Genomic DNA, 13,888 nt, shown 5'->3' with positions numbered 1-13,888 from the left:
ACAAAAAATGCGTGACTCATTCTGCTATGTTGTTGAAGTCCAACTCCATTTCTACATGAATATGTGTGAAATAATGGTGAATGCAATCGTTGGTGCACTGTACTAGACTGAGACAAGGATTGAGAAGGCCTGACCTGTATTGGCAGAATCCCTTGACTTTCACTTGATGCTTTCACCAAATTCTCACAAGCTAAGTAAATTGAGAATTCTCAAGGGTGTGATTTATTAATGATTCTAATTCTAATATGTTTGAATTTTTCATGGAATGAATTTAGTAAAAACGAGTCACTTCACTAACTTGTGATTGTGATTATGCAGTAGATAGCTCACCCCACTTCAACAATTAGTCAATGAAGTCATTTGATTAACAGTTACCATCACAAAGTAATTTATTTGCTAAGTGCTGAGGCTTTAATGAATAGAGTGATCTACCAGGAAATCTAGAATAATGTCACACAATGCATTTGACTTCAAATAGAAATGAAAATATGCTAAGCATTAATTAACTACTGTCATGAGATTTTTTTCTTTAAGTTGGATTTGTAGGTTTGAATGGTAGCTAGCTAACCATGGCTTTGACTGATAGTTTTTGCTTCTCTTGAGTGATAAAGCATGCATGCAAGCCTAACAACTAAACAAGAAGAAAAGTTGTTGAATCTTGCATCTTCTATATAGGAGCCAGTTTTGTAGCTTTTTGATTATCAAATCACACATTACAGAGCAACAGGAATACATTTTTCATCCCAAATTTTCACAGCCCTTGGTTTCATCACTGCCCTGAAGCTCATTCTCCCTAGGTTCCCCTGCTCTGTGGTGCTTGCAAGCTAATTAAACATGGGACCTGGAGGTCCTGGTGGAGGAGGACCTGGTGGAGGTTGGGGTCCAGGCCCGGGTGGTCCTGGTGGAGGTTGGGGACCTGGACCTGGCGGTCCGGGTTGGGGTCCTGGCCCTGGCGGACCGGGTTTCTTTGGACCTGGTGGTGGTTTTTTTGGTGGATTTGCTAATGGTCTATGTGACATCATATCTTCATGGTGAGTGATAATTGAACATTGCTGAAGCTTTTTATCATTTTTTCAATTGGACGTTTATATATATATATATATATATATATCTAAGTTATTGTTAGAGTATAATATTATGCTGTTCATGAATGATTTTCCAAATGCAGCTTCTACTGCTTGTGTTGTTGCTGGATGTTCCAAGGTTGTTTCGGTGGTCCACGAGGAGGCCCATGGCAAGGTGGGCCACAACCTTACTAGTAGCAGGCTTATCTATTTCACGATTGAGGCCTTCAATGCTATTTGGATCATCAGTGAAGTTGAAGGTTTACTACGCTGTCTGTGACTATGAAGAAATGAAATTTTAGTGGTTGTGTTATTATTTTTTCAGTTTATCTTTGATGTTGGGAAGCACTCTTTTTGAACCCTATGAAATACTATGAGGCTATCGTTTATTATGGTCATATTCGTAATATATCTACATTTTCATTACTATCCAATTATCCAAAGGATATTGATTAGCTATCTTGATTTTGAAGTCATTATTTGATAGTCCCATAGAGGTATACGCATTTGTCTTGTGTGGGAAACTTATTAGTGAGAAACTTTAAACTATATTTGTAAAACAGTACATATCTTTTATAAGCTGACAACCAATTGCCTAAGTCAATTGACATGAGTTTGTTCTAGCTTAATCAGAGATCTTTAACTTGAGTCTTTATAAATGTAGTTGCGTTAAATCTTGGTATAAAGAGCTTTATTGCTCATATTGATTATACTTAACTTGAATAGGACTAAACATGTTGTTCAAATAAAAAAATAGGGTGATGGGTCACTGTACGCACCAATCGATAACGATCCTCACAGTACATGAATGGGCCGTTTAAACTTGATGACGATTGAAGAAGACAAGTAGTCTTTGTCGAGATTGCATGGTGAAAATGCATCTTCATCCTTTGCCATTGTAGGGTTAGAGTTTTCAAAGCTATTGAGTGAAAGAACAATTCAAATATCAAATGTGTTTTTTAGCATTACGTAATAATTGCGAGAATTAATGTTTGATGAAGATGTTACAAGTAAGCACCGTCGCACAATGTCAATAGCAATCGCTTGTTGCACGACGTCTCATTCCTCTTAATTTTCTTTCCTTGAATAACCGGAAACTTCAACGCTCTTTACTTCGAAAATGGTCTTCCATATCCAAAGCCTATCGATCTCAAAAGTGTTTGAGCGCTTGCGAAAAAATGATGGTACACAAATCAATGTCGAAACTAGCAAAGGATGTTTTTTTTTTATAAGGACTAGCAAAGGGATGTATCAAGTATTTGAGTGTTTGGCAAAATATAGTGATACACAAATCAATGTGGAAAATAGCAAAGTGATGTGTATCAGATTCATTCAATATGAAAGAGAGTCAATTCCTTCTATCTCTTGCTTTCATTTCAGTTTATGTGAAGTGTGAACAGTCCCTTGGTCAAGGCTGCAAAGTGAAATCTAGAAGTTAATTAAGGCTTTGCAACGAATAGAGGCGTTGTTAACGAAGAGTAATGACTAATTAGCTTCCTAACAATAAATTAAGAACTTAATAATGCCAGCAACCGAAATTTCCAATAAATTAAAATCATTTTAATTGGAGCCTATGTGAAGGAATTTCAACCAAAATGGAAACAGAGACATTTCCAATTGCAATTCTGACCGTTGCACCATACCAATACTACACGCTCCATTACTTTTCAAATCCATAATACAACACACATGTTCACATGCTCACACGATATACTATGGTTTATTTATTTTGATCAATAATTAGCATTTCATAATCTTAAGTATGATAAATTGATAGAGTAGTTTATATGATGATGTAAGCTTCATTAAGTGTACATTTAGATTTCCGTTGAACTCAATGTTAATTTATGTTGAAGCCAACATATTAAAATCTTACTTCTCGAATAAGTGAAATTATATTTGGATTAGCTCTTCTCTAACCCAAAAAACCAAGGACTTAAAAAAGTCATTACTCAGTAATTGGGTCAACGTGTAGGGTTGGGCCTGCATCAAATACACGTGGCAGAATATGATAGGTAGCTACTTCAGAATAGAGTCAAAGAAATTCAAAATCAGAAGAAACAATATTTATGGTGCCACTCTCCCTCTTTGTTCTTGGAGTGGAGTGGACACTCTTCACACTCACACTACTCCACCATAGTTGCAGCAGTTTCTGTTCAGAGCACAAAACGCGCACAAGACAGTGCCGTTGAGCTGATTACACTTAGAAGTCGAAGCCTTTACCTACCCACCATCATAAAACTTCATTCAGGTACATTTCTCTCTTCCTTCTTCGTTTTTACTTTGATTTGCCAAATGGGTATTTCAAAGTCCGAATCTTTTGTCCTCTTAACAATGAAATCAAGAAGAATTGCCTTGTGGGTTGCCCTGTATTTTGAACTATTTTGTGTCTTTTTTGTTGTTGTTGTTGCTTTCTTCATACTTTCATTTTTTTACTAGTTTTGGATTTTCGGGATTTGAAAGTTTTCCCACGCGTAGCATTGGTAGTAGCACTGTTGAAAATTGAAATAACGGGAATGGCCTTGTTCGGTGTATCTGTGTGCTGTGTTGACTGTTGAGAATAGCGAAGAGGCAGAGTCAGAGTCAGTCTCTGAGTCACTGAGTCGGTGCATTTGTTTCTTCACGCAAATTCTGATATCTTTGGTGTTTTGAAACAATGTGATTGAGACTTTGCTACTGCTAGCCTAGCTGATAGTTATGTTTATGCAACTTTTGGTTTAGGAATTCAAGGTTATCTTTTGTGGTTTTAATATTATATGTTTTGTTCTTTTGATAAATAGGAGGAACTTGGGGATAGACAAGAAAATATTGAAGGAGAAGATGCCTGAAATAACGAAGAATCAACCCTCACATTGGTGGTTTCTTGATAGCCACAGTAGTACTAAACGATCTCCATGGCTTCAATCCACTCTATCTGGTATTATGCATGTCCTTCTTCTCTCTTCTTCATTATCAATTTGCACTTTGCAGCAATAATTTCTTTTGCTATTGCACTGCAGCACCTTTTATATTCTTTGGTTGATTTGATTCTATAGGCTAATATGCATTTTTGATTGTGTGAAAAATGTTATTTGAGTTTGCCCTTTAATATAGACCTATAGATTATCTTCATGAATTGCTGAAGTTTTGTCCCCCGGAAATATTACTGTTTTGAGCTAAAGAAAGAGGAACAAATGAACAATAGTGTATAAACACAAAAGAGGTTTTGAGCTACCGTTATGATTTATCTGAGTGTTACTTTCCAAGTTCTTTTCCTTTTTCCACCTTTGGATTTAGCCGTTGGAGTGACCTTTGTTTGGTTTCTTTTTTACATGTATCTGTTATGTATACCTTTTTGTGCCACATAATGATTTTATTATTAAAGGGGGAAAAGAGACTAGAGCATCTACTTGAGCACTAAGTTTATACACTCGCCTTCTACAATTTACCTATATTACAAACTATTAGCAAGTAGCAACATGATCACATACCAAAAGGAATAAGTATCACTGGCTTAAGGTTAAGGTATGGTTGAAAGAAGCATAGGTTATAAAGGGAAAAGCTATAAACATCTTTGGTACAAACTATAGACTGGTGTGGAGGTTAAAGGTATAAAAAGGTTATGTGGGAATAGGATTTCGCTGAAGAGATTAATAGCCTGTTTGGATCAGTGGTGACAGACAATACGGTGACTTAAAGTTACACATTAGCTTTTTCTCATAATTGATTGTGTGTCTTCCAAATGTAGAACCAAACACGTTGTAAACTTATGTGTGACTCTATTGGTATGTTTAATGCAGAGCTAAATGAGAAGACGAAGGCAATTTTAAAGTTAATTGAAGAAGATGCAGATTCCTTTGCCCAACGTGCAGAGATGTACTACAAGAAGCGACCGGAACTCGTGAGCATGGTTGAAGATTTCTACCGGACACACCGCTCACTAGCTGAGCGGTATGATCAAGTGAAACCTGACACCGGAATTAGCCATCTCACGACTGGAGGATCACCCTTTGCTTCAGCCAAATATCAAATAGAGAAGCTAATGAGTTTTGCAGATAATGGTTATGATACCTATTCTGAGGATTGTGCTATAGATGAGTATGAGGAATCTGAAGTTGATGATCCTGATCAGGAGCAAGAGGAGAGGGCCAAATTTCACAACTTCACAAAAGAAGAGCAAGTTTCATTTGTGGCTTCTGCCAATGAGGAAGTGATGAAGCTGAGGGATGAAATTAAGAGACTCAATGAAGAGACCAAGGTTAACAAGGATCAACTCAAGAAGAAGGATGCCATTTGTGATGAAGTGATAATGTTGAGGGAAGAAATAGAGAAACTTAGAGATGAGAATGAGGCACAGAAAGAAGAACTCAAGCAGAAGGATGTAGAGAAAATAGAGGTGATAAAACAACTGAGTTTAGCAATAGATATGCTGAAGCAGGAGAATGTAGAGATGAGAAACTTCATTGCTAAGGAGTCTACAAAGAAATGGAAGTACCCATTTGAGTTCAACAAACTTGTGGGAGCATTTTCAATGAAGTTGTTTCATGGAACTCCAAGGAATCAGCCCAGTGTTGAGCTCTCTAGGCGTGGTTTACAAAATTAGCAAATAACATAATCATGTACAAGTTTCGTATAAATCTTTATTCAATGTTACCGCTACTCTTAGATTCCTAGTGTGTGTACTTTATTTTTTCATGTGTTCTTTAATTCTTTGTATCATCAAGTACCGGTATGCATTCAAATTGTAATAAATTTTTATTCAAATTTCGCATGACTATCCCACCTCAATTCCTTAGTCTCATGCCTCAAATGTTTTCTCCTTGTTTTTTTGATTCTTCTTAGTTTTAGATTCTAATTGAGGAAGATGCCAACAGATAACTGGGGGGCTTATTATTGATACATTATCCATTTGTACTACTAACTATCAATTACAACTAGGCCTTTAGGAAGTATGTATTTAAGACGTTCCACTTGATGTTTCTTACCAAAATGTTGAAAAAACATGTGTTTAAGAATAATCTAGATCTGGAGCCATAAAAAGACAAGAAAAGATGGCTCCCACAGTTGGTTAGATCTTAGAAGTATCCCTCACGATTCTTAGACAATGAAAAGATTGACTATTACGCTAAAAAAAGATTAGGATGACATGACAATATTGATTTATGCTGAGCAGGGAGGTGTCATCTTCTCAATGAGGAAAAACATTGGGAGGATGAGAATGGTTTGTGTAGTAGACTTTTCTTTCTTTCTTTAGCACTCTATATGGAATAAAATTGATAAAATTCCATTCACACTATTAAAAACAAATGAATTAGAGAAATTTAGGAAGAAAAGAGTGAGGAAATACTCCCTCCGTTCCTATATATAACTCATTTTACCTAATTCTCTTAGATTAAGAAAAGTAGTTACAAACAATAAATTTGTAAAAGAATTTATTCACTTTCCTAGACTATCCTTATTTAATTTCTTATAAATTTCTCTCTCTAAATTATTATTTCAAAACCTCATTGTCTCTTTCATATTAAATATGAGGATAGTTTTGAAAAAAAATAATTAATGCTCTATTGATATTGTAAATAGACTTTTATTTAGGAACAAGAAAAACACTAAAAAATGACCTTATAATAAGGAACGGAGGGAGTAATAGATTTAATTAAAAGAAAAAAGAGAGATACATGTAAACTAAAAATAAAGTTAAAGTTTGAAGGAGTGTCTAAATGACTCATGTGGGTTACTAACCCACAACTCAATGAACCAATATTTTTTTTATAAATAAATTAAAAACAAAAGTAAAAATTTTAACTCACTTATCTTTAATGTAATTGGACAATGAATTATTTACTCAAATTTTCTCATGGGTTATTTAGACAACTCTGTGAATAAATCATAATTCCTCGTGCTTACTGAACATTTTTCTTAAATAACATATGCACCAAAAGTAAACACTCTATTATATCACATTCATTCATGTTTCGTTTTAAGTTGAACCCAGGAGAAAGCTTAAAAGTCTTGAATTACTTTCACACCTAGTGCATCATAAACGCGAGTTCTCGAATTTCAATATGGAAAAATGTTGGGTACACACCCCTTTACCTCTCCACCTCTTTAAATTTGAGAAGAAAAGAAAGTGAAATAAATAATGAGATTGGTGATATGATAAAACGTATGAGAGAGATAGAAAGAAAAACATGGTGAAAATTAATTATACGAGAAAGAAATGTGAGAATATCATAACTCTTTCAATATCCAAGTTCTCAACTGAAAATAAGTTGTTTCAAAGTGCTGCTGAGGCAAGTGGCAACCCTTGAACCATAAAAGCAGTATTCCTTATCAAGTCACAAAGACACGCCATTTCCCGAAAAACCTTTGTAAACTAACACACCATGCAGGAAGCATCGGTGATAATCGTCGGAGGTGGAACCTCTGGAATCGCCACCGCTTCCTGTTTAACCAAGAAATCGATTTCTTACATCATGCTTGAGAGAGAAGACTGTTTTGCTTCCCTGTGGCAGAAATACACCTATGATCGCCTCCATCTCCACCTAAGGAAGCAATCGTGTGAGCTTCCACACTTTCCATTTCCACCTTCTTATCCCCATTACGTGCCAAAGAAGCAGTTCATAGAGTACTTAGACAACTATGTCAAGCATTTCAACATCAATCCTCTGTACCACAGAGCAGTGGAGCTAGCAGAACATGATAATAGTCACCAAAATTGGAGAGTGAAGGCTAAGAACAGAACCTCTGGTCATGTTGAAGAATATGCTGGCAAATTCTTGGTGGTGGCTACTGGTGAAACAGCTGAACCTCGCATACCTGAGGTTGAAGGGTTAGAGGGTTTCAAAGGGAAAGTGATTCATTCAACAGGGTATAAAAATGGGAAAGAGTTCAAAAATCAGAATGTTCTTGTTGTTGGATCTGGCAATTCTGGCATGGAGATTTCATTAGACTTGGCCAATTTTGGTGCTAAACCTTCCATCATTGTTCGAAGCCCGGTACTATATAGGAATAGAATTATGAAGTTACAATTTTATTTTTTTATGAATTTGATTTTTAAATTCCTTAAGTATAAGGGGCTAATTAAGGTTGTCTATGTGTGTATTATTGTTGTTGTTGCTGTTATGTATGTTCAGGTTCATTTTCTTACAAGGGATATGATGTATTATGCTGGAGAGTTGTTGAGGTATCTGTCTTTGAGCACGGTGGAGAATCTGGTGGTGATGGCTAGCAGGATTGTGTATGGGGATCTCAGCAAGTATGGCATACCTGTGCCCACTGAGGGCCCTTTCACCATGAAGATGAAGTATGGCAAGTTTCCTGTAATCGACGTGGGAACTGTAAACAAAATCAAATCTGGAGAGATTCAGGTGTGTTTGCGTGTGTGCGCGCGCGTGTGCGTACGTGCACGGTCGTGCGTATGTGTGTGCTCTTGTCATTACTTTGTGGAACAGCATTAGCAGAATTGATTTTGATCAGAATTCATTTTAGTAAACTTGAGTATAGTGCCATGAAGAAGAAGTATGGCAAGTTCCCTGTAATCTACATGGGAACGGTAAACAAAATAAAATCTGACGAGATTCAGGTGTGATTGCGTGTGTGTGCGCGCGCGTGTGTACGTGCGTGCTTGTGCGTATGTGTGCGCTTGTCATTACTTTGTGGAACAGCATTAGCAGAATTGATTTTGATAAGAATTCATTTTAGTAAACTTGAGTATAGTGAATGTGAGTTAAAGTGACTGTCAATTGTGTTTTTGATCCCATAATTGATTATGATATGTAAGTTTAACTTCCTTTTTGAGTACATATGAAAACACATTAAGGAGTGAAGGAAGGGAAAAAGGATAGCAGAGACCTGCAAACTGAAACATACAATTAAACAAGGAAAATGCTTATTTGACACCCAAGCGGAGTGTCTACATGCAAAATAGTGAGAGTGGGAAAGGAAGAGAAATGAAAGATGTGATATATGTACTATAATATATGTGATGAAAGAGGATGATAGAGATGTAGAGAAAAATGAAGTGGATTTGTCATTACTAGCAATTGATAGAACAAGTGCAGCACTCTCCTAAAACACAAAATGCCAACCCTGTAGTTAAGAAGCTAAATCCACACTCATGAAGAACCTTAAGCCTTTTTAAGTTTTCATTCATGTGTTTCAATAAACATGTTAACACTTAGTTGTTACTTCCTTAATTCCCAGCTTGAAATGACCAACATCCTTCACTACATCAGCATTTGCATTGTTTGATTCATAAACATTGCTGTCTCTTTTGCTCAATTTAAGACATATGTGACAGAGACATGGAGTGAGTGGCATTCTATTATGCTATGTGTAGGTGTTGCCAGCAGAAATAGAGAGCATAAGAGGTAACCAAGTGTTGTTCCGGGATGGCAAGTCGCAGCCATTTGACTCCATCATTTTCTGCACAGGCTTCAAAAGATCAACTAAAAAGTGGCTTAAGGTATGTATCATATATTGTACCCTTTAATGAATAAAATGTTCTGTTCTAATCTAATTTAACTATTATGCAATGAAGTTTAACTGACATGAGAATGTTAATTGATTTTGTACAGGGTGGTGATGATTTTTTGAACGAGGATGGCTTTCCAAAGCCTGGTTTACCAAACCATTGGAAGGGTAATAATGGTTTGTACTGTGTTGGACTGTCAAGGAGGGGATTTTTTGGAGCTAACATGGATGCCCAAAACATTGCAAATGATATTGCATCTTTAATTACTCAACAAGAGAAAAAGGAATTATTAGTGTAATATGAATAATGATATTATATTATTATCTGTTATGTTTGGCGGGAGTATAAACAACAATGATACGTGTACCGCTTTAAAGTATATATACATTGGAACAACTTTTTTTTTCTCTCTTACTCTCTTCCGGTCACATCTATATCTCTCGTCTCTTCCTATCACTCTCTAATGGTATAAACTTAGGCCAATCTTTATTAGAGTACAAAATGTGTTGCGGATGTTTTTTTTTTCTTCCAATACGGATGTTCTTTGAAACAGCGAAACAGAGAATATGGTAGTGTATGTTTAAGGATAACTTTATAATAAAATCAGGGAATATACGGATGAATCTAAATTGGCCCTTGAAAACAAAAGTCTAAATTGGCCCTTGAAAACAAAAGTCAGTTTTTTGTCTCGTCAGGATAGTGAATGACCCACACCTGACCCACGGGTGTGGGTCAGAAACGAATTAGAGGTCATTAAGGGGCGCGGGAAGGGTTGGGGACATGTGATGCCTCCATTCCTGCCGATGGAATGGAGTAAGGCCTTATGGAATAGAGTAAGGCCTTAACTATGTTACACCTAAAGCTCCCTTAAGAAGCAAGGGACATACAACTTATGCTTCTATTCCTAGACCTATGATGTCCTAACCACAAATGTGGCATATTTTTTACTCAATTAATAGCCTATATGTCAATCCTAATTAGATATACTAGGATTTTAGCTCGTCTCCGTGCGATGCACGGACGAGCAGTTCTTCAATTTATCATATTTATTCAATCAATTTATTTAACTTCATCTATTTAAATCACATACCAATTATTGTAACCCTTACTAATCACAATACAAAATATGGATTAACCGAAACATAGACATCAACGACTAATTATAAACATTAATATGGATAACAAAAGTTGTATTTTCATTTATCATTGTCAAAATAACTTGAACACAATTACAATGTTAAAGTTCCTGTTATAAATATACGAAGCCTCAGAGTGAAAATGATGAAAATCTCTTCACTACAATTTTACTTACTACTTTCAACTTAAGCCAATAAGGAATTTCTTAGCATGTTTAAAGAACAAACATACTGGAATTTCTTAGCAAGTTTAAAAACATCCCCCTCTAGAAAACATACACGAATAGGATAAAGTGAGGAGAAGCTCAGATCAAACCATCTTGCCTGGTTAATATATAGATAGATTTTCACTAACATAGAGTCAATTTATGTCTAAAATAACAAAAAAAAACCAATTTTCGGTGCCAAATAAACACATTAGTGTGGATGCGTGTCAGCCTATGTAAAAATATCATTTTTTTCCTCTGCCCTTGCTTTTGTAATATCCACTCTGTTGTTTGATTTGTTCAAGTAATAATTGTTTGGATAAGTACTATTGATCCTTGTTACTTGACTCGACTACTGTATGGGATCATCACAATTTGTACATTTCCAGAATTAAACATTTATTTACGACTATGGAATCTTTGATTGCTCTGAGAGAAAATATTGCATATCCACTTAATTTGGGTTACTACGGGTATTTCTGAGATTTTGTTCAACTAAATTCAAATACAGACTTCAAAATTTACCCACCAATTTCGGATTAAAAAAAACTTCTTCAGCTTTTATTTAGTGGCCTTAAATTATATTTTGGAAACAATTAATTATGATTTTATACATAAATAATTTTACTTAATATTTAAACAATAAAAGCTGAAAAAGGGAAGAAAACTGGTAAAAAAACCGGCTATAACCGGTCTGGAAATGGTCCAAAACGGCTGGATGACCTGCTCAGCAGGTCACCCACTATATAAAGATCATTTCCTCTCTTCCTCACCCAAAACCCTAGCCGCTGCCTCTCTCCTTCTCTGAAATCTCGTCTGCTTCCTCCTCTCTTCATTTCTTCTTCTTCTTCTTCTTCTTCTTCTTCTTCTTCTTCTTCTTCTTCTTCCTCCCTTTCTCCCTTCTCTCTAAAACCCTAGCCGCTACTCTTACCGTTCTTCCCCTAATCCTTTTCTTCCTCTGATTTTTTCCTCTTCTTCTGCTGTTCTTCAAACCGTATTCTTCTTCTTCCACTCCTCTGGTCCCCTCCACCATTTTCGCCCCCAAACGATCCTAAACCCTAATTTTCGCCCCCTACAGATCCAAAACCCTCATTTTTCTCCAAATCCGAGTTAAGAACCACATGGATCGGAGATTTTTACAATTAGAGCTACACAAGCAACGATTTTTTCACCAAAATCCGAGTCAAGAAGCACCTGGATCGGACATTTTAGGCTCTGAGGTATGTTAAAATCAAATTTTTACTTGATTTTGTTCTTTTAATATTTTCATTCACTGAATCCTTCTCCTCTCCCTTCTAGATCATCTCCCTGTCAACCAAATGTGACATGCAAGCCTCTGAAGATGGAGTTTTTTTTTTTAATGTAAATATCAATATGCAGGGTAAAAGAACAATTTTTTACTGTAAAGTTTGATTTTTTATGTAAAGATGTATTGTTATAAGATCAATATCAGTTCTTATATGTATTGCTATAAGATGTATGCTAACCTCTTTGATGCTCCTTTCCTTCTCCTTCTGCTTGTATCCTTTTGTTGATGCAATTTTGCCTCTACTTCTCCTTCTACTTTCTCATCACCTTCTCTTCTGCTTTATACTCTAGTTGATGCATGCTTCTTCCTCTACTTACTTTCTCCTCTGACCTGAGAAAGTGAATGATGGGAGTGGAGTTGTTGGTAGCGTATGGAAGGGAGAAGTTCCTGGCAGTGGCAGTGTAGTTGGTGGTGGCGTGTGAACAGTGTGTGTAAGAGAGACACTGCAGGTGATGTGTGATTAGGTGAGGAGGAGAATCAGCTGTTGGATTAGAAGTTGAAATCAATGGTTCATATTGAAAGTGAGGCAAAAAAAAGTCTCACAAGTGAGTGGCCAAGATTAAAGAGTGAAAATGGAGAGAGATTGGAATAGACGGCTCAGATTGGAAGTTCTTTTAGGAATAGTGATTTCTTGAGTCTCTTTTAAAGTGTAGTAGATGTTGTCAACGTGAATTTTTTTCACATCAATTTTAGTCCATCAAATTTTTCTTTAATCGGATTTGGTATTTCTCTCCCTTTCCCCTCCTCATCCCCCCTATTCATATTTGGGGGAGGGAAGGGAGAAATTTTGGGTGCTGATTAAGGGTGGTTGCGGGGTGGGTGGGTCACGATGGTTGCTGGGAATAATGTTCGTTGCGGGATGGGTGGGTCACGGGAACAATGGTGGGGGAAATGAGGAGTGGATTTGTATAAGGATTTGTCCAAGCAACAGAAAGAAGAGACAAAAAAATGAGATTGGTTATTATTTCCGTTGTTTCAGTAAGTTAATTATGATTTCTAGTTAAATTAGTGTTTTTTACTTATGTGTTGCACGGTGAATTTTGCTCTTATTATTTAAGCATGTAACAAAGATTTATGACAAAATTGATATACTAAAATCAATATTTGCTATTTGATTTAGTTGTTAGAATTAAGAAAGTAAAAAAATATAAGCACTCAAGAAAAGAAAAATAACCACAACAAATATCACACAATCTCCAAAGTTTCACAAACTTTTATATATTTTACCTCTAAGACTGTTTTAAAAATTTTGAAAAATATACTTGAATTATATGAAAAATTATTTTTTATTAGTTTTAAGAAAGAATTTTTTTTTTATAATTTTCCTCCCGTTAAGAGAGTTTTCCCCCTGTAATTTGTATAAAAAAATAAAAGCGGACTATATTGTTATGTAGTACAACGTAAAACTATATTATAAACATATGAAATCTTATTAAAAAATATTTTTATATTAACTCTTTATGTAGAAGTATTTTCATGTAAAATTTCCTCCTCGTTTGAGCTTTTAACCTTATAATTTAAATAAGTATTAATGTTTCTTACTCGTGCGTTGCACGCCAAATTTTGATATTATAATTTAGGCATGTATCAATGATTCATAACAATTTTTTTTTAAAGGTAACAAAATTGATATACTAAAATCAATATTTGTCATTTTTTTTACTTGCTAGAATTAAGAGTCTAAAAAAATATGACCACTCAACAAAACAAAGCCACTGCGA

At 35.6% G+C, this 13,888-nt stretch overlaps 3 protein-coding genes and 1 long non-coding RNA gene across 4 annotated transcripts; all 4 read left to right on the top strand.

Moving 5' to 3' along the window:
* Window positions 1–664: 664 nt before the first annotated feature.
* Window positions 665–1,493, top strand: LOC130730891 (uncharacterized). The gene is made up of 2 exons (XM_057583030.1): window positions 665–1,031; window positions 1,169–1,493. The coding sequence occupies exons 1-2, from the start codon at window positions 835–837 to the stop codon at window positions 1,257–1,259; spliced, it is 288 nt and encodes a 95-aa protein (XP_057439013.1). The 5' UTR covers window positions 665–834; the 3' UTR covers window positions 1,260–1,493.
* A 1,574-nt stretch (window positions 1,494–3,067) lies between these two features.
* LOC130730890 (protein NETWORKED 3A-like) lies at window positions 3,068–5,814 on the top strand. Its single transcript, XM_057583029.1, has 3 exons — window positions 3,068–3,315; window positions 3,845–3,981; window positions 4,844–5,814. The coding sequence occupies exons 2-3, from the start codon at window positions 3,885–3,887 to the stop codon at window positions 5,644–5,646; spliced, it is 900 nt and encodes a 299-aa protein (XP_057439012.1). The 5' UTR covers window positions 3,068–3,315; window positions 3,845–3,884; the 3' UTR covers window positions 5,647–5,814.
* A 1,487-nt stretch (window positions 5,815–7,301) lies between these two features.
* LOC130730889 (probable indole-3-pyruvate monooxygenase YUCCA10) lies at window positions 7,302–9,923 on the top strand. Its single transcript, XM_057583028.1, has 4 exons — window positions 7,302–8,038; window positions 8,177–8,410; window positions 9,382–9,507; window positions 9,620–9,923. The coding sequence occupies exons 1-4, from the start codon at window positions 7,427–7,429 to the stop codon at window positions 9,812–9,814; spliced, it is 1,167 nt and encodes a 388-aa protein (XP_057439011.1). The 5' UTR covers window positions 7,302–7,426; the 3' UTR covers window positions 9,815–9,923.
* A 1,141-nt stretch (window positions 9,924–11,064) lies between these two features.
* LOC130732708 (uncharacterized) lies at window positions 11,065–12,419 on the top strand. Its single transcript, XR_009017111.1, has 2 exons — window positions 11,065–12,078; window positions 12,158–12,419. It is a non-coding gene; the product is annotated as an uncharacterized LOC130732708 (long non-coding RNA).
* The last annotated feature ends 1,469 nt before the right edge of the window (window positions 12,420–13,888 follow it).

This window comes from Lotus japonicus, chromosome 1 (assembly GCF_012489685.1).
Source record: "Lotus japonicus ecotype B-129 chromosome 1, LjGifu_v1.2".
In the NCBI taxonomy this organism is placed as follows: Eukaryota; Viridiplantae; Streptophyta; class Magnoliopsida; order Fabales; family Fabaceae; genus Lotus; species Lotus japonicus.
This window is presented reverse-complemented; position numbering and strand designations above follow the sequence as displayed.

Coding starts and splice junctions, on each gene's coding strand:
- LOC130730889 (XM_057583028.1), top strand. CDS start 7,427: ATGCAGGAAGCATCGGTGATAATCGTCGGAGGTGGAACCTCTGGAATC. Junction 8,039..8,176: donor CCATCATTGTTCGAAGCCCG/GTACTATATAGG, acceptor ATGTATGTTCAG/GTTCATTTTCTTACAAGGGA. Junction 8,411..9,381: donor TCAAATCTGGAGAGATTCAG/GTGTGTTTGCGT, acceptor TGCTATGTGTAG/GTGTTGCCAGCAGAAATAGA.
- LOC130730891 (XM_057583030.1), top strand. CDS start 835: ATGGGACCTGGAGGTCCTGGTGGAGGAGGACCTGGTGGAGGTTGGGGT. Junction 1,032..1,168: donor TGTGACATCATATCTTCATG/GTGAGTGATAAT, acceptor TTCCAAATGCAG/CTTCTACTGCTTGTGTTGTT.
- LOC130730890 (XM_057583029.1), top strand. CDS start 3,885: ATGCCTGAAATAACGAAGAATCAACCCTCACATTGGTGGTTTCTTGAT. Junction 3,982..4,843: donor GCTTCAATCCACTCTATCTG/GTATTATGCATG, acceptor TGTTTAATGCAG/AGCTAAATGAGAAGACGAAG.